Here is a 19,742-nt window from a genome sequence, read left to right on the forward strand (position 1 = left end):
TTCTAGGCCTACTAGATGGCAGAGTAAACCAAATCTCTCTTGGGCGTCTAAGGCTGAATTTTAGTGAATTTTGTCAGGTAAAAACCAAATATGTCAGAGAACTTTTACATGCTGACATCGTACGACATGGAGTGTTGCCCTTCAAAAATCTGACAACCTCTGCCGGGTTTGAACCTGCTATCTCTACCATTGATCCACAGAGGCATTAACAGTAATATCAGACAGGTAAACTATTTTAGTGGTATTATCACAAACAAAATGTTCTAGTGTTCTACTGCTCGTTCATAATCAAACACCACGGCTTACCATACAGGTTTGTGACGTCGTGAGAAATTGAGTGCTCTTGTGAGATGCCACGCTAATCTCGATACCGCTCGCGCACTACACTATGTTGTGGTATAATCAAGCTAAACATTTAGCTAGTTGTTTTACGTCGCACCGACACAGATAGGTCTTATGGCGACGATGGGACAGGGAAGGGCTAGGGGAGAGAAGGAAGCGGCCGTGGCCTTAATTAAGGTACAGCCCCAGCATTTGCCTGGTGTGAAAATGGGAAACCACGGAAAACCATTTTCAGGGCTGCCGACAGTGAGATTCGAACCTACTATCCCCCGAATACTGGATACTGGCCGCACTTAAGCGACTGCAGCTATTGAGCTCGGTAAGCTAAACATTTAAACTCCAATATAATTGATGTAACTAGCATGTATTTAGGTTACGTTAGCTGGGCGGTCTGTAAAAACGGCAGGGCCTAGGGAGATCTGACCCGAAAAAGGAAAGATGTGGTAACAGTATTACACCTGAAAAAGAAACAACATAATTAAAATAGAACGACATGTTTCGTTCTTGAAAGAAAATCATCAGATTCTATCAAATCACACTCAAATATACAAGAATAAATATTTATTTCTGTTTTAATATTTAGGAACTTGAAATCTGGAACTTATCTTAATGATGTCCTCCTTTGTCTCTACTCCAACATTTAATTACTCAAAGTTAGTTTCAACAGAGTGAACAGCCTTACAGTTATAAATTAACTGAGTTTGTTTTTATTTTTTTAATACAGATCAACCTCCCAAAGTTTGAAAGAAATCTGTAACACCATAGCTGCAGCCTCCCTTGTTAATTAGGAAAAAAAAAATACTTCTGCATAATATTTATAAATATTTATTATAAACAATACTATGACAATATTTAAACCACAACTTCATGTCAAACTAAACAAACCTTGTAGCAATCGCGAGCAGCTTTGTGTAATCTGCTCCTTTTGCAATTGTCTTCTCTTTCAGAATAGTCCTAAGAATTGTGGGTATAGGCACATGAATACGGGTGCCCAAAGGTGTTCCATTATCATCAATTAGGACAAGATTGTTACTGTCAAATTTAGGCACGTTAGGCTTCTGGTTCTGCTTACAACCCACCAGGATACCCTTCTTCTTCTGTCCTTTGATGGCAACAAGCACTTTATCACCTGTTAAAAGAAAATTAATCTTATCAACACATCGGAAGGTGGAATCTTCAGTAAAGCTAAATTACCTTGGTTGAATGAAAAATTCATTACAGCAGAATCAGTCTTATCTGGCAAAAACGTGACCAGACTAGTGCCGGATAACCAATTCTATGAGTTAACTGGAATTTACTAGTAGCTCAAAAAATGTGTTATTGTATACTACTATAAAAGAGACATATCATGTGAAAGGTCTCGACTAATGCATTACTAAGGTCTTCATAGGAAAGTAAAAGGTATGACAAAATGATGTAATACAAGTACAGATTAATTGCAGCATAACTCGCATCTATTACTAAAAACAGATCACCGAACAATATTGACATCACACCAATTTTCTTCCCACTCTCTTGTAACTCCACCGCTTTCTGCCTGGCGTGCTGATGGCCAACAGTTTTACACGGCTGCCAACGTAATGAATGTATAGTGCACTAACTATGGTGGGTAGGAACATTATTGTTAGTCATAACCAGGGCACACTTGAGTCAGCTGCAGGGAGGAAACAATATAAGTTAAAGAACACTTAAAAAACTGCACGTACCGTATTTCCACAGAGGTACATTTATAAGAATATACAGTACATGGTCCGTTTTATTAATAACAGCTTGAGAAGTCCCCTTTCCTACACAATTTATCTAACACACTGAAGACTGAGTAGGTGAATTCAGATCTTACACTGTGGACTGAGCATTTTAGTGCGTTTTCAGATTTTTATACAAAAATAACTGATAACCTGACTTATAGTCACAAACTTATTTTGAATTCAGCAACATTGGAGCTTCACATGCATACCTTGTTTTTCAAAATTGGAGCAAAACCACTAACTTATATAAATATAAATTAATAAAACCCTTTTTCTACTTTCAATTTTTTAAAATTTTCACAATAGTTGTTTTTTGTTTTGTTTTTTTTTGCTATTTGCCTTACGTTGCACCGACACAGATAGGTCTTCTGGCGACGATGGGATAGGAAAGGGCTAGGAGTGGAAAGGAAGCAGCCGTGGCCTTAATTAAGGTACAGCCCAAGCATTTGCCTGGTGTGAAAATGGGAAACAACGGAAAACCATCTTCAGGGCTGCCGACAGTGGGATTCGAACCCACTATCTCCCAAATACTGGATACTGGCCGCACTTAAGCGACTGTAGCTATCGAGCTCGGTCACAATGGATATTTAAAACATGAAAAGTTACTTACATATTCACACACGCCATGGTACATTAATGAAACACAACAAACATACTGATCACTAAGAAATGAAAAAATACATTAATTGTGGAAATTGGCTCTAGCAGTTGGCTGCGCGAGACCATGTGGCATTGAAGTTGCCTCAGTAGTACCAACTTAGTATCATAATAGAATTAGGTTCCAATCATGTGCTCCTACCTGGTATTTTTTAATGAACTACAAGCACTGCGGAATGTGTTCCAGCACTCTGCTAACGTTTGTAGTACGTTGAAGCGCATATATAATCACTAGAACTCAACACCATATGGTGTACGGAGTTCGTCTTCAAAGTGTTAAAGCCCTGTTTTAATAACACTTGACAACCAGCAGTCTATAGAATTCTACAAGATATATAATCTCTCCAAATCAAGATCGAGTCAAGATTCTATTTTTACAGGTGTTTTTTAATAAGTGTATTTTTATAAGAACTCTTATAAGAAAGGAGTAATAGGTTTTATTGACTTAATGTTTTAATCATTGTATACTAGACAGGATAGCTTAAGCATCAGGAGTACTCCTTAAAAAACCTGTGTATTAATTTAGTTTCAACTTCAATCTTAGTCAGTAAGTAGCGGCAGATGATGTCCAAATATCGGACAAAACATGTTCCACGAATAAAAGGATAATGAGACTATAATCAATGGATTATTGTCTGTATTCAACAGGTTGACCCTCCAACTGCACTTGCTTATACAAAGCAATTTTCAATACAGATCATAACAATGAGATTTATAACTTGTAAAACACGAATTCCCACCTTGGCTCATCTAGCATAAATATTTTTCTTTCCTGGCACAATCCAAGCCCACAGTCTTGACTCCAGTGTTGTTGTTTTAGTGCTACAAACAAGACAGAGTATTGACAAACAGTAAGTTTATATCTGTTGAAGAAGCTGTTGAAATGATTTATAATGATTCTGGAAATTAACTCATCCCAGATTTAGACAGAGAAGGATAAAACAACAGTGTGCGATAATGGTGAAATACCAGACAGTGCTCCTCAGTATGACACCCATCTGAACTCTTCTCCCACATTACCTGATTTTTTTAGAAAATGTAGGCCTAAATGAAGAGTGAAGAAATGTCTTTTGTAAATATAATTATCAGTGCCATTTTTTTAATATATCTGTGAGCAGACTAACTTATACACACAGCAGGTTATTGGTAGTGCACCACATCCATTCACAAAATATTCAACCTACCAAGGAAACCTGCATCAGTGACTGAAATGAAACAGTTTATCAGATGCTGGGCTGAGTGGCTCAGACGGTTGAGGCGCTAGCCTTCTGACCCCAACTTGGCAGGTTCGATTCTGGCTCAGTCCGGTGGTATTTAAAGGTGCTCAAATACGTCAACCTTATGTTGGTAGATTTACTGGCACGTTAAAGAACTCCTGCGGGACTAAATTATGGCACCACTGGGTCTCCAAAAACCATAAAAGTAGTTAATGGCACATAAACCAAATAACATCATCATTTATTATTATTATTTAGTTTATCAGTTAGATGTTAGTTACCAGAATTATACAGAAGACAGATCTAAAAATGAAGAACGGACTTTACGTCGCACCAACACAGATAGGTCTTATGGCGATGATGGGATAGGAAAGGCTTGGGAGTGGGAAGGAAGCAGCTGTGGCCTTAATTAAGGTACAGCCCCAACATTTGCCTGGTGTGAAAATGGGAAACCATGGAAATCCATCTTCAGGGCTGCAACAGTGGGGCTCAAACCCACTATCTCCCGGATGCAAGCTCACAGCTGCACGCCCCTAACTGCATGGCCAACTCGCCCGGTATAGAACTAAAAATGCACTGGACAGAAGATCCTGTGTTTTCAATACCAGTATTTTCCAAGACAATGTTACTGCATTTCAGTGACAGTAGTAATTATGGAAACAGTGTAGACAAGCTCTATAAAATCCAGCCAATATTAGAAAAACCTTCGGATAAGTTTTCAGTCGTTTACAGTCCCAACTGAAAGATCACTTTAGATGAGGCCATGCTTGCTTGGAGAGGCCGGTTGTGTTTTCGAGTGTACAATCCATCTAAAATAACCAAGTATGGAATTATGGTTAGGATGGTGTGTGAATCTAAAACTGGATACATTTGTAAATTGCTTATTTATGATGCAAGTGGAATGGCCTTCAATAGTACTGTACCATTTCATTGTCCTGATTACTTAAAACGGAATGTTAAAGTCGTCATTTGGCGTGAATAATGCTAAAAGTTTTGTACACCAAACGGCAGAAAATACGAGTTAAAAGATACAGACAAGCGGAATCAAAGTGGCCATGACAGAGATGAATCTGTTAATTTCAAATTGTTAAAATTAACGGAGATAACAATCAAACACTGCATTAAAATAAGCCACGGTGAATTACAAGTGTCAATTTACGAGAAGGAAATAACAGATTTTAAGAAGAAATTCAAAAAATTTATTGATAAAACTAATCATAATACGAAGTCTTAACGCTGCGCATCTCAAATATACAAGATCTCAAGCAAGATATTCAGAAAGAGATAGAAAAATAACTGAGCGCATACTAGGATTGCACTGAAGATTAACGAAAGTTTCCTAGGAAAGACATTAAGAAAACGCTAACATTTAAAGCATATTAACGTTAAATAAGACGATTTTAAGCCACCATTAATATCATTGAGATTACTATAGCAAATCTTTTGACGTCATATTCTACCTTTCAAAACATAGTAATAGTACAAGAAGGCTTCGTAACTAAGAAGATGATGAAATTAACGTTATCTTTGGATATGTTTTTCATGCATATGTCTGAAAACGTCAAGATGGCCTGCTAAACTGGAGATGGGGTTGGCGACTGATGGAATCCATCCGACTCTTCCCGTGAATGCTAATCCAACAGCCGAAACTCGGAGATGACAGAGCCATAGTCCAGAGATGAACGTTCCTGAGGAAGGACGATGCAACAACTATCCCAGCCCAGAAACACACGCAGAATAAGATAAGTTTTATGAAGTATATATTTAAAATTAATTATGTCTTTATTGTCTTGTAGTGAGTTGTTGATTGTGTTGTTTATAAGGAATAGGTCGTTATATCTTCGAAAAGTGTTTTAAATATGTAGTTTCAACGTGAGTGTATTAATAGCGATGCTTTAATGAAGGTTATAGGTAGTCTTCCGAAATATGTAAACACATCCAAGTGTAGGGAAAGATGCATACGTCAATGAAGTATTATGCTAACAGTATTTCAGTGTATTCTCAAAGAGCTATGCCAAAGATAGTATGTTTTGATGAATATGAAGTACGATATTGGTGCATGTCAAACTAGATGTTACCATGGTCATAAATATCGACAACTTATTGCCAAACATAAGTCAATATAGGTTAAATAAAGGAATATCTTGACAAGTGAAGTACATACTGCTAGGAATATGGTAGTTGTTGATCCATAAAATATTAATCATACTGAGTTGAGAAGTTATGTGAGTTGAGTGTTACATTGAATTGATTAAATAATATTTGCATATGCGGCGTTATAAAGATATGATAAAAATATGAGGTAAGGAATGTGAGATTAATGAGTAATAAATATTCTTGGTTAATGTAGTTGAGGAATTATAATTAAAATGATGACGTATGAGGAAAGAATGTTAGGTTGATTAATGAAAGATTAAGTAACACAAATATGGACCAAATTTATAATGGATGCTAGTAATGATGTGAAATATGAAATAATCTATAATATGAATTTATGGCAATGTGGTAATTGACTTACACATTAATAATAGATTATGGTCATCAAAAATAATTTCAAGTAACCTATAATTAAGACTCTGATGGCAATTTCAAAGAGAATTTCATATTTTATTTAAGATTTAAGCTGGTTTAAACTGACATAGCATATCATTGATGGCAGATATGATCTTAGTGTCTTCATTATGTTAGCCTATCACTATTAGAGAATTAGGAAGTTTCATCTATAGTATTCCTTGTCGACTTACAATCATATGATTGAATTTTATGAAGTGACATGACTTAAATTCAACCTATTAACAAACTTGTCGAAGCTATCTACGAAAATTTTACATATTTCTTAGGAAATATTTTGAATATACCTAGTCATGATTAATAGCCTTTGGATTAGTAGCCTTTGGAAGTTACAGAGGTGAAACAGTTCTCTATCTGCATATGTTTAAAGAAAAAAAATTTAATCGCATATATTAAAGACGAATTAAATATTTTCTCTTAAAAAGTAACATTCTTTGTTGTCCTTAAGAATTTTATAATCCCAAAGAATTTTATTATCCTAAAGAATTTTATTTTATTTTTATTGTATAATTTCTATACTTTCAAGCACGATAATTGACTTGTTTATTTTCTTAATGTCATCATAAAGATTTTTTAAATTTTATCTTTCAATAAGAGGCATAGGAGATATGAATTGTAATTTATGCGAGGTCAGGATAATTTTCGTTAAGTAATTTCAATCCAAATAGATTTCATGGAGAGAAATTACATATTTTTTTATTCACTAAGTCAAGACCTTGGAAGATGACAGAATATTTTAATGATTGACAACCAAAAAGGCAAGATCAAGAGAACAATTATGAAACAATTCCTTCAAAGAAATATCAATATAAATAGTAAAACATAGGCAAAAATGGATTTAACTTATCTGAAGCATACTATATTTTATTCTGAATAAATATTAGTAATTAAGATTCTAATTCATTATCATCATTTATAGATTATAGGATTGATTTAAGGTAATCTCGTATCTGATAATGAGTAAATGAATTTACAGTTGGTTCTGTATGGCATAATGATCCGTTAAATTTATATATCGCGAGTCAAGGAAAGATGAAGAGTAATTCTCAGTCTAAGTCACATAAAAAAAATCCTGTATAACATAATCCCTCAGATGTTCTCCGATGTTAGCTGCGAATTTTCTTGAACACCTATGTGGGCTAAGCAGAAGAGAGTTAGGATACCCTATAGCCATGAAATGGTGCAGTACTGTCCTCAAATTTCTTAGTCCATATTTAGGTCTAGGGTATTCCATTTACATGGATAACTACTTCAATGTCCACCTCCGTCGCAAAACAGTTAGCACTATTAGCTCCATCCTCGAAAACCCGTGTTAGATTCCCGGTACTGTCAGATGTTTAGAATGGCAGGAGGGCTGGTACATGATTAAAATAGTACATGCAACATGCAGCTCACTTCCATTGGGGGTGAACCAGAAAATAACTGCACAACCTCGAGATGAGGACACAAATTTACTTCTTTACTACTACAACAGTGTTGTTCTTGCAAAAACCCTATGTGAATGGTTGAAATCACATCAAAGTTCGGCAGAAAAACAATAAAGCCAATATCCATAGTAGATAACAATCACCAAATGCATGAAACAGACACAGCTGACCAATACCTTGCCCTGTACCCTTTCATGAGAAAAACTTATAAATGCCAGAAAAAAAGTTTTGTTCTATTTAGTGTTTTTTAAGAACTTGTTTTACGTCACACCGACACATATAGGTCTTATGGTCATAGGATATAAACTTCATGGTTTTGATCTGTATTGAATTGTGATCACAATAATAATATTATTAAATTAATGTTGTATGGTCCACCTTTTTCAATACTATATTATGCAATATTATTGAATTACATTACTAAACTAGTGACTAGTTTCGGCCTTTGCTGGCCATCTTCAGCCTTAATGTAATGCATCTAATAACTAAACAATTATAAAAACACACAATTAACATTAAAATCTGGAATGAACTAAGTGTAAAATCTGAAAAATAAATTAGGCTCTAAATTCTTAGCATCTGGAGTATGCTCATCATCCAGACTCTTTCTTGCATTAATATTCATAGAAATGTTAGTTCCATCACTGCTAATCATTACAATTTCAATTGCAAAACAGGAACTGGTAAATGTCGATTTTGTAATCAGATCATCAATCACCAAATCTACTTGAGTGGTGTTAGCAGTATGCAAGCCACTGGATGCCACTGTAAATAACCACCAGCTGATGAAGAACTGCTAGATGGTGTTTCTACATCGAAACAAAATGAATTGTTCCCGTATGTGCTTGTTAAAATTGTGCTGAAATACTGTCGGGCATTGTCAGGATGGCACACGAAGACATGGTTAAAACTGACACATTCTCAATTTGTGGCTGGTATAAATTTGCAATTCATTGCAGTGTCCATGAAGTTAACCTGAATAAATGATAGATAAAATTCACCAGCCATAAATTAAGAATGTGTCAGTTTTAACCATATCTTCATGTGCCATGTGTGATGTTCCACTGAAACTGTTGCAGGAGAGCAACGGTTTGCCGGGCGGCGTGCGGGCGAGCGTTGTCATGGAGAATATTTACGCCCCTGCTCAACATTCCTCTTCTCCGGTTTTGAATTGCCCGTCGAGTTTTTCCAGGGTCTCACAGTACCTGTCAGCGTTAATTGTGGTCCCAGCGGGCATAAAGTCGACCAACAATACCCCTTTCTGATCCCAAAATACAGTTTTCATGACTTTACTGACAGACTGTGCTTGCTTCAATTTCCGTGGCTTTGGCGAAGAGGAAGACCGCCACTGGCATGATTGTTGCTTGGTCTCAGGTGTAAAGTGGAACGCACAGGTTTCGTCACCCATGACAACCGAGTCCAAAAATTTGTCCTGTTGGCTGCGAAGCGTTGAAGAAATGCGCAGGAAGAATCAACTCGTGACCGCATGTGGTCTTCGGTCAGCATACGTGGCACCCATCTTGCGCATGCGTCTTGGTGTGCGTGCCATTTACCAACTGATGAGCCCAATTTGGCACACTGGGGCGAAACGCTGGCAACCAGGAATGAGTTAGCTGGAAAATTTATCATGTCCAATAATGGACCAACTATACTGGTATTATAAATTTACTCATTCGGAACAAATATTTCCTGTTCCCTATGGGAAACAACATCTTTATCATCACCATACACTTCCGTCAACTGGCGATGGATTTCAATCAGTTCAGTACCTTTTGCGTTCAAAAACCGAATAACTGCGCGCACTTCGTACTTGGCAGTAACATCCAACAGGAGCTCCAATCTCAACAGCTGCCAAGCCAAGACTGAGTGCCTCAGCACAGCGTGTGCATGTTTATATGCGAGCGCGGGAAACACTCTTCACAATATTGTGACCAACAGCCACCCGAACAGAGTTCTGTATTTATAAAAGAATAGGAGACATTTTTGGGATTACCCTCGTATCTCTCAAAAACTAACTGAAAAAGTCCTGGGTGTCTTAAAATGTGTCCTATCATTTTATTTCTTCTCGTCAAATTTTGGCAAATCGTTCTCCTCTCACCGATTTGATTCAATAGTTTGTCCTTTGTGACTCGATCTACCCATCTCACTTCCAGCATTATTCTGCAACACAACATTTCAAAAGGTTCTATTCTCCTCCCTGTGCTAGTTATCGTCTATGTTTCACTTCCTAAAAATGCTAAACTCCAGACAAAAGTTTCCAAAAACATCTTTCTAATACCTATATCAATGTTTGAAGTGAGCAATTTTCTTTCCTTAAGAAAGACCTTCCTTGCATGTGCTAATAATTTTATGTTGTTCTTACTTCTGCCATCATTAGTTATTTTACTACCCAAGTAACAATATTCATTTACAAACTTTAAGACTTCATTTCCTAATTAATATTTTCTGCATCACCTGACTGACTGACTGCACTCTATTACTTTAGTTTTAGATGTATTTATTTTCATCTTGTACTTCTCCCAGATTGTGTCCATACCATTCAGCAATTTCTTCAGAATCAGATAAAATAACAATAGCATAGTGAAGTCTCAGAGTTTTGATTTCCTTTCTTTGGATTGTGATTTTAATTTCAAATTCTTCTTTTATTTTCTTCACCAACTGTTCTATATAAACAGTGAAAAGGAGAGAGGACAAACTGCAGCCTTTCCTTACTCCTTTCCCGATTGCTGCTTCTCTTTCATAGCCCTCGACTCTTATCATTGCAGACGGATTTTTGTACAGATTGTAGATAATCCTCCTTTCTCAGTATCTGATCCTGATCACCTTCAGGACCTCAAATTCCTTGGTCCAATCAACATTATAGATAGTGTGCAGAGGAAAGCAGCAAGATTTGTAACAGGGGATTTCAGGAGAAAAAGTAACTTAGTGTATCAGAAATGTTAGAGGAACTTGGGTGGGAAACTTTAAGTAAGAGAAGGGAGAAAACTAGACTTATAGGATTATATAGAGCCTATACAGGAGAAGCAGCCTGGGAAGAAATCCGTGAGAGGCTTCAGGTGGAAAATAATTATTTCGGCAGAACTGACCACAAGTATAAAATTAGAAGGAATTTTAGCAGAAGCGATTGGGGTAAGTTTTCATTCATTGGGAAGGGCGTGAAGGAGTGGAACAGTTTACCAGGGGTAGTGTTTGATCCTTTTTCAAAATCTGTACAGAAATTCAAGAAGAGAATAAACAGCAACAGAGAAAATAAATGAAATGTTAGAGAGCATTCGACCAGTGCATGTTATTGTAAATAAAAAATGTGTGTGAATAAATTAATTCCATCCCCTGGTCTATGGAGTTTGGACAGCCGAAGTAGAGGATTGCCTGTAGGGGTGAAGTACAGTGGGGACTTCGAGGGCCCTGAGACCGCTACGGTAGCTGTGAAGGCCCTTCGGGAACTCTGAAATGTGGTGGCAAAAGGGGCTCTGGTTAAGACGCAGCAGGTCGTTATGGTACCGGTACTTAAGTTCCAAAATGGGTAAAAAATAAATAAGTAAATAAATGCAATGTTAATTTTAATCTTATACCAGTTGTATAGTACTATTAGAAGTAATTTCACATACTGTATATGAGTTGACTATGTTTGTAAGTACAGGAGATATTATAAGTAGAATTCTGTAAACAATATAAATTTATTAAGGATGAGGTGAGTGTTTAATAGGAAAAATTGTTAGCGTAAACTGTATAATACTGTATTCTAGGAAAATTTTCTTCTTCTCTTGTTAATTTAAAATTTAATGCTTGACAATAATGTATTTTAGTGTACCATTTGCCACCGAGGTAGACACCTCATTTGCAAATAAAGAGATTTTGATTTTTTATTTGATTATTGAATACCTTTTCTAGATCTATGAATGCCATGTGCTTGGGCTTGTCCCTCTTAAATAGATCCTATAAGATCAGATGCAAAGTGTTCCTATATTTCTTCTGAAGCCAAACTGATGTTCTCCCAAATAGGTAGCATTTCCATTTTTCTGTAAATAATACAAGTCAAAATTTTGCAAGTGTGAGATACTAAACCAATGGGTGTGGTAGTTTTCACCCCTATTAGCACCCGCTTTCTTTGGAATAGGTCTAACAACATTCTATCTAAAGTTGGATGGCACTACTCCTGTATCATAAATCTTACACACTAAATGGAATAACCTTGCCATGCTGGTTTCTACTAAGACAGTCAGTAATTCTGAGGGTATCATCAATGCCAAGTGCTTTGTTACTATTTAGTTCTCTGAAAGCTCTGTCAAATTCTGACCTCAGAATTGGGTCTCCCATTTCATCAGGATCAACAGCCTCTTATTTGTTTGTTTGCTTGTTCCAGAACTGTATCGTCTACTTCTTTCCCTTGATACAACTACTGAATAACATGTGATAAACTTCACGATCTGATCCATATCAACTTACAATATAGTTAGACAAAATTCCTTATAAAGAAATTACAAAAGATCAATCCAACTATTGATCAACAAGTCCGAATATAAACTGTCTCCCTGTGAGAGGATGGTAGAACAACGCCCACTGTATCTCCTGCCCATCATAAGAGGCAACTAACAGGGGCCCCAGAGGCTCTTGACTTCAGAGCGTAGGTTGGCAACCACAGGGCCCTTGGCTGACTCCTGGCATTGTTTCCACTTATTTGTGCCAGGCTCATCACTTTCATTTTTCCTATCTGACCTCTCTTGGTCAACTCTTTTTTTTCTTTTCTGGCCCCAACTGTATTAGGTTTACAAATCCTTAGGAGTCTTATTTTCATGACCTTTGTGGCCCTCGTCTTTTTTCGGCCGATGCCTTCATTCTTCAAAGTGTCGGACCCCTTCCATTTTTTCTCTCAATTACTGTTAACCGAGGATGGTTGCCCCATCATACTTCCTCTTAAAACAATAATCACCAAAATATTTACAAACAAGAACAATTAACACTTAAAATTGAAACCCAACATGCCGATGTGTTTTCTTGTCTTGTCATTTGACCTTCTTGGTATGAATAAACTATTAATAAAATAGCAGCATTTTGGTAAAATTCCCTACCGCTGTCATGAAATCAACATTCATACAAGGTACTGAATACACATTAAAACTGTGACAATATGTGACGTCGTAAGAATGTATCTATGGGCAGTTTGGAAAAACCAAATTGTAATATGGGTAATTGTAGTTATCAGTCCTGTTTGTTGTTTACTGTATATATGGGACATTTGACTAAATACTGATAGACTGGGGAACACGCCAGGCAAGTGCTGCGACCCTAAAGTGTAGAATGCCCACCAGAGTGCATTTGTGATGGCTGCATCGTGTTGTTGACAAGTTGTTACCAGTCAACTGCTGTGAGTCACACAGTTAAGCAAGACGTGCAGAGAGGACTACGTACAATATGAAGCACCCACGATGCCTCGCAGATGCATTAGCCTATCCACCAACTGACAGCATTTGACAGACGCCACGTTGTGGGACTGCATGAAACTGGTTGGTCGTATCGTGCAATTGCCAGGCATGTGGGCCATTCAGATGTCACAGTGGCCCGATGTTGGACTCAACGGGTACGAGGGCACCCAATCACATTGTGCAGGTTTGGGTCGACCAAGAAACACCACCCTAAGGGAGGACTGTTGTATGGTGCACCAAGCATTGGGGAATCCCATAACTTCAGCACCCACCACCTGCAAACATGTGCTGGAGACTCTACAACATCCTATGAATTCCCGCAAGTGTCTCGACGACTCGCATCTGCCGGATTGGGATCCCACCGACACCAGAACACCAACGCCTGTGTTTGGAGTGGTGCCTTGCCTAGGAGCCATGGACAGAGGACGACTGGCATCGCATCATGTTCAGTGATGAGTCTTGCTTCTCCATAACCTCCAATGACCAACATGTGCAGGTTTAAAGATAAAAATTTCATTGTTCCGTATTGAAATTATTAACATTAAAAATTAAATAATTGAAGTTCAACCAATTCAATACATAAAAGAAAGAAATGTAGTAATTACATTCTTATTTAAATGGGACCGGTTTCGACCCTAGTCCAGATTCGTCTGCGACTTCAAGTTTATTTATAATCTTCATATATTATTTGATAGTGTTGTGACTTTGTGCCTGACAGAGTGTGAAACTGACCCATTTCTCCAATATTCATAAACATTGTGTGATTTCGCCTACTTGTTTTTATGGCTGACGATGACCTGGACTAGGGTCGAAACCGGTCCCATTTAAATAAGAATGTAATTACTACATTTCTTTCTTTTATGTATTGAATTGGTTGAACTTCAATTATTTAATTTTTAATGTTTTTAATGTGCAGGTTTGGCGGCGTTGAGGGCTGAAAGCAGATCCTACCCATATTGTGGAAACACACACAGGAATAATCCCTGACATCATGGTGTGGGGAGCCTTAGGATATGCATTCAGGTCACCTCTAATAGTGCTTCGGCAGACTTTCATAGCACAGTGAAATGTCACAGACATTCTGCATCCGCACGTCCTACCCCTTATGGCAGAGCACCCTGGGGCAGCGTTCCAACAAAACAATGCATATCCACACACAGTAAATGTGTATATGGACTGCCTACAGCATGTTCAGGTCCTCCCATGGCCAGCAAGATTCCCGGACCTCTCCATCATTGAACACGTGTGGGGTGACATTGGAAGGGGACTCCTTCCCAGCACCAACCTGTGGGATCTGGAGGGACAGCTGCAACAACTGTGAAAGAATTTGCCTTAGGAGAGGATCCAAAGGCTGTTTAACACCATTCTAAACTGCACTGGAGCCAGGGTGGATGCAACTCCCTACTGATCTGCAGCCAACATTCTACCTGTAACTGCCATATTGTAATCAGTTCACTAAAGGCACAGGGTTTTTCAGCATATGTCGTTTCATTCACTTTCAACCACTCCTTCTGGGTGCTTAACTTCTTTTTGTCAGGCAGTGTACAGTATTTCTTACAGCGAGTGCAGGATATTTGTATGTACGTAGTCAATTCGGAACAGTGAAGTTAAAACATAATGTAGTCTGTATGAATGTGACTCCTGGACTTAATAGAGGAGTCTAAAATTAAAAAGAATTATCAGTATGCCAAAAACATAAAAGAAATAAACTAAAGAACAATATCAAGTCTGGTGCATGAAAATACAGCTTACTCTCAACCGGCCCTGTCAACTTGGTTCTGCTCACTGAATGAACTTACACTGGACTGATTGCTGTTCGGTGGCTGCTGAAATCTGCCTCTATTGAGGGGAGGTGCCGGTGAAGAGGGGAGGGGGACTGGAGCGGAGAAACAAGCTTGCATATTACATGTAATAGCTGAATTGTCTTGCTGCTTACAATATAATCTAATCATTTCATTGGAGAGAATATTTATTTTTTCTGAAATTTTGTTAAGATTGTCATTGGGATTGTTTCTTTGATCAGGATGAATAAAGATATTTTCATATATGTTGAGTAGGGGCCTATATTTTCTATGAGCCTAAAGACAAGATCAAAGTTTATACGAGAAAATGAATGGCTATAATCCACAATGTGAACGCTCTTGGTGGAATATATATATTATACTTTTTAGCTTTAATATGTTCTAGGTAGCAGATATGAAGTTCATTATGTGCAATATAATACAATCCATCAGGTAGAATCTCAGACCTTATAAAAGTGTTTATTGTTAACAGAGACCTTTCAAAATTTGAACCAGTATTGTACAAAAGCATTTGACCACTTGCAATTTACTATCTCGTCCACATTTTTAAAAGGTGAAATCATGCAAGAATTAATGTGAAACGAAACCAAAAATAGATGAGGGGAAAAGATCCTTCCTTTATGCTTGTCAGGGACTCACCACTATACATATTCTTACTTCTAGAGAAAAATTAAAACCAAACACAATGTCAGTATCTGAAATGCAGCCATTTCCCGTGTTCCTATTGCCTGCAGGGCAGCTCTTAGTACTTCTGATAAAGCTCGCATCACATGTGGCCCACTGCTACCACATTCCATGAAAAATAATGAAACCATGGAGTATGAAAGTGGCATGTTATGTACGGCATGTGCCAAACGTACAGTAGTTGCAATATCTGTAACATAAATATCCAATGGTCTTGTCTCTAGGTAATACTGGCAACAGGATATACTAGAGGCCTGTGGGTGACTTCACGGCTCTAACCTGGAGGCAAATGCTCCTAGACCCCCTTTGTTTGTCCCCAGCCCAATGGTCTTGTCACTAACCAGATTTTACCAACCCAGACCAAAGGCCTCTCCATAAGCTGGACATAACCAACCAGACCAATGGTCTTGTCCTTAACCACACATACAGCATCTCATATTCTGTCATGTTCTTGTCACTAGCTTGACTTAAGTTCCTATGTTAGCAGCCTTGTGTAGCACTCTGTGACATCGTATGAGCTGAGCCACGTTGGATTCTTAACCTCCCATGTACGAAACTAGTTAGAAAAGTTTTACCCATTCCGATGTAGCCTACCACCCTACTTTAGAAGGTGTAATTTATCACAAAACTGATTTTCCAGACAACCGGATGCCAATGTGTACATGGCCAATTCAAGTACAGGATCTCTCATGTAAACCCAGACTGAACGCACCGTGTTCGTACTCTGCGCTACAGCAGCTGCAGTATGGGAGGCGCGCGGATATTTCTTGACCTTGCAAGCACCCTGCATGTGTTCGACCTCACAAGAAGCATCAGTCGCCAGTTTCAATCTCAGCTATTAACATGGTGAGATAGTTATCACTGCAACACCGTATTTCTGTTTGTAAAAGTTATTTTAAGTATGAGTCGGCTCAACGAGTTTGTTCAGCAATTTCCTAGTGAAGAGCCACCCTTACGAGCACAGATTCACATAATTGTGATTAAAATTTGAAACTACTAGCTCAGTGCTAAAAAAAAAAAAAAAAAAAGAAAACACGCACACGAACAGCTTTAACAGAGGAAAACCTACTGTAGATGAAATTGTTGTGAATCTTGAACGATCACCAAATAAATCACTTACAAAAATTAGCACAACAAGTAGGGGTTTTGGTTTCTTCTACACACAGAGCTACAAAGCTGTTACACATCAAACCATACAGATTTACAGGGACCCATTGTTCAAAACCTGCTGATCCAGCCACAAGAGTGAGATACTGCGAGTGGTATTTTGCATCATTGAATGATCGTTTATTCGACCCACAGCTTGTGTTCTTTTTAGGTGAGGCCTGGTTTCATCTTAATGGTCGTGTGGAACAGTCATAACTCTCACTATCGGTGATCAGAAAATTCTCATGGTGTTCATGAAGTCCCTCTTTATGATAGGAAGATTGGAGTTTGGTGTGCTATTAGTGCAAGATGAATAAATGGGCTTTTTTTTTCAAGACGACAGTAACTGCAGAGAGGTACCAAGATGACATTTTGACGCCGCTCTTCCATCAGTTAACAGAAGAAGAAGAATCGTGTGGGTGGTTTCAACAAGATCCCCTGCTCATACAGCAGAAGATTCCCTTCTTACAATCTTGGAATTGTCTGCAGACAGAGTAATCAGTGCTGGTCTATTTCCCCCTCGTTCTCCAGATCTAACAGTGAGTGATTTTTCCTTCTGGGACAAACTGCAAGAAAAAGTGTATCGAACACATCCTCATACATTCGACGAACTGAAAGAAAACATTACGAATGAAAACAGAAACATTACAATGGCAGAACTCACTCGCATCAGCCAGAATGTGATTACGAGATACAATGCCTGTATAACCCAGGAAGGACGACACTTCCAGCATCATTTATAAGGTAAGATTTCATATGAGACTGTATACTACCTTTCCGAATAACACGAAGTGCTCCTGTACTTTTCAACATGTGTTTTTTCTGCAAAGCAATATATTTTCTCAATAGTTTCTTGAAAACTGAGCATAACACAAGAGAATACTAACCTATTCCGCCAACTCCTTTCTTGTTGTAAATGTGAATGCATCTAGGCGGTTTTCCTTCAGCCATAGCCTTCTTGCCAATTTCGCTATTATCGACAACGCGAAGTCTCGTCAATTTAATTATGTGACTACAAACTGGGCTTAAGTGCAAATCACGAAATAGGTTATTGAACGGTACAATAGATGAAGTCAATCTCCGGCCTCTAACTACTGACAACATTGTCTTTCCAATGAAACCTGTTCTGTTATACACTTCTTAATTCATCGCCCATTCAGCAGCAACTCTATCGAACCAAAACTGCCAATTCTTGGTGAAATATTGCTTCGTGTACCACTCACGCACATAAATACGTCTCACCATCTCACAACATTGCCTGCGCCATTGGAACTTATACAGCGTCGCCAACACTATGACAATAAAATCCTCGCGCCAATAAAATTTCTCGTAGTTCGACATATTTTGCATGGATTGTTCTAAAACAATGAAATGATTTTCAATAAGGTACATCTTCAATTAAATACTAGTATCAGTAAACATTTTATTAATAACATAAGCTGACAACCAATACCTCCTAAGTTATATAACTCATCAGTTTTTGAAGTTGTATACGAGATTAACCTTATTAAGTCCGCCTGGTGGCCATGAGCTGACACCGTGTTGGCCGACAGGGTAGAGGAGGTGGTGGTACATAATTTCTAATCACTAGATTGCGAGCCAAAAGCCTGGATTAAATCCAAAACCTCTCCGCAGTGGTCATATCATAGAGTGACGCTATTGGTGCTATTCGAAAGGACTAGAATTAGAGAAAAGCCTACTTCACTTATTCTCTCCATTAACTCAGGTCAGGAAAGGCATCCGGTCATAAAGAAAAACCCGCTAAGACAGATTCATCTCACCTCACACCCGACCCCGTTGAGAAACGGGACAAGGGTTGGACGAACAAACACATAGGCTATGTGCAAGATGAACAGTTTTGGATGTAAATAGCGTGTTCATTAACTTTTCGAGCATGTTGATAAACAAAATATCTTTAACTTTTGTGAATGAAACTTTTCATTAAATGCTCGTGTTTTCGTTAACATTTCGGTTCGCACGTTCAATTAGAGCACGCAAATTCGTAGCATGGAATAGGCCTACGATGATTTGTTATTTCTTCTATCAAATCGCAAGCGAAAGTTCTAATATACAGTACCTGTGATTCTGTATGATATTCCTTTAGCTGTGTTCTACTGTAATGTAGTTTCATTTCCAGCTCGCTCCTCGCTGAATAACCAACTTCCCATAATCGCTTGTATATCATCAAAATAATACTATCCTAACAAGGTTATATGAAGATTTTTCTTTATTTCGTGCCTTTCCCAGTTCCTTGATATTGTTGAACCGTATAAAGCTTCAAACACCTCAGGCGCAATAACTGAAATTGCTTGTTTTAATACGGTACTCTGTATTAGACAAATAGGTAGGGCCTATTTATTAAGTGAAATGTCTGAGTGACCAGTTACTAATGGCTAAATGGTTAACGTGCCGGCCTTTGGACCAGAGGGTCCCGGATTCGATTCGGCCGGGTCGGGGATTTTAACTTTAACTGATTAATTCCAATGGCTCGGGGGCTGGGTGTGTGTGACGTATTCAGCATTAGAAATCATCCTAGATAGGGCCCTCATATTCACAGACATGCAGGTCGCCTAATAGGCCGTCTACGAGAAAAAGACCCGCACCAGGCCTCTCCGGAGGTCATACGCTATTATTATTACCAGTTAATACGTAGTGATGGGCGAATGATACGGAAGTTCGAGCAGGCTCGAGTCGGCCCGACACGCTACTTAGGCTCGATGCCGTA

The 19,742-nt window shown here is 38.2% G+C and overlaps 1 protein-coding gene across 1 annotated transcript; it reads right to left on the minus strand.

Annotated features, from left to right (window-relative positions):
• Positions 1 to 1,151: 1,151 nt before the first annotated feature.
• Positions 1,152 to 18,285, minus strand: mRpL14 (mitochondrial ribosomal protein L14). The gene is made up of 2 exons (XM_067155187.2): positions 17,905 to 18,285; positions 1,152 to 1,471 (listed from the first exon to the last, which is right to left on the minus strand). Exons 1-2 carry the CDS (start codon positions 18,119 to 18,121, stop codon positions 1,218 to 1,220), a joined length of 471 nt encoding a protein of 156 aa, XP_067011288.2. The 5' UTR covers positions 18,122 to 18,285; the 3' UTR covers positions 1,152 to 1,217.
• Between the last annotated feature and the right edge of the window lie 1,457 nt (positions 18,286 to 19,742).

Source organism: Anabrus simplex, chromosome 11, assembly GCF_040414725.1.
Source record: "Anabrus simplex isolate iqAnaSimp1 chromosome 11, ASM4041472v1, whole genome shotgun sequence".
In the NCBI taxonomy this organism is placed as follows: Eukaryota; Metazoa; Arthropoda; class Insecta; order Orthoptera; family Tettigoniidae; genus Anabrus; species Anabrus simplex.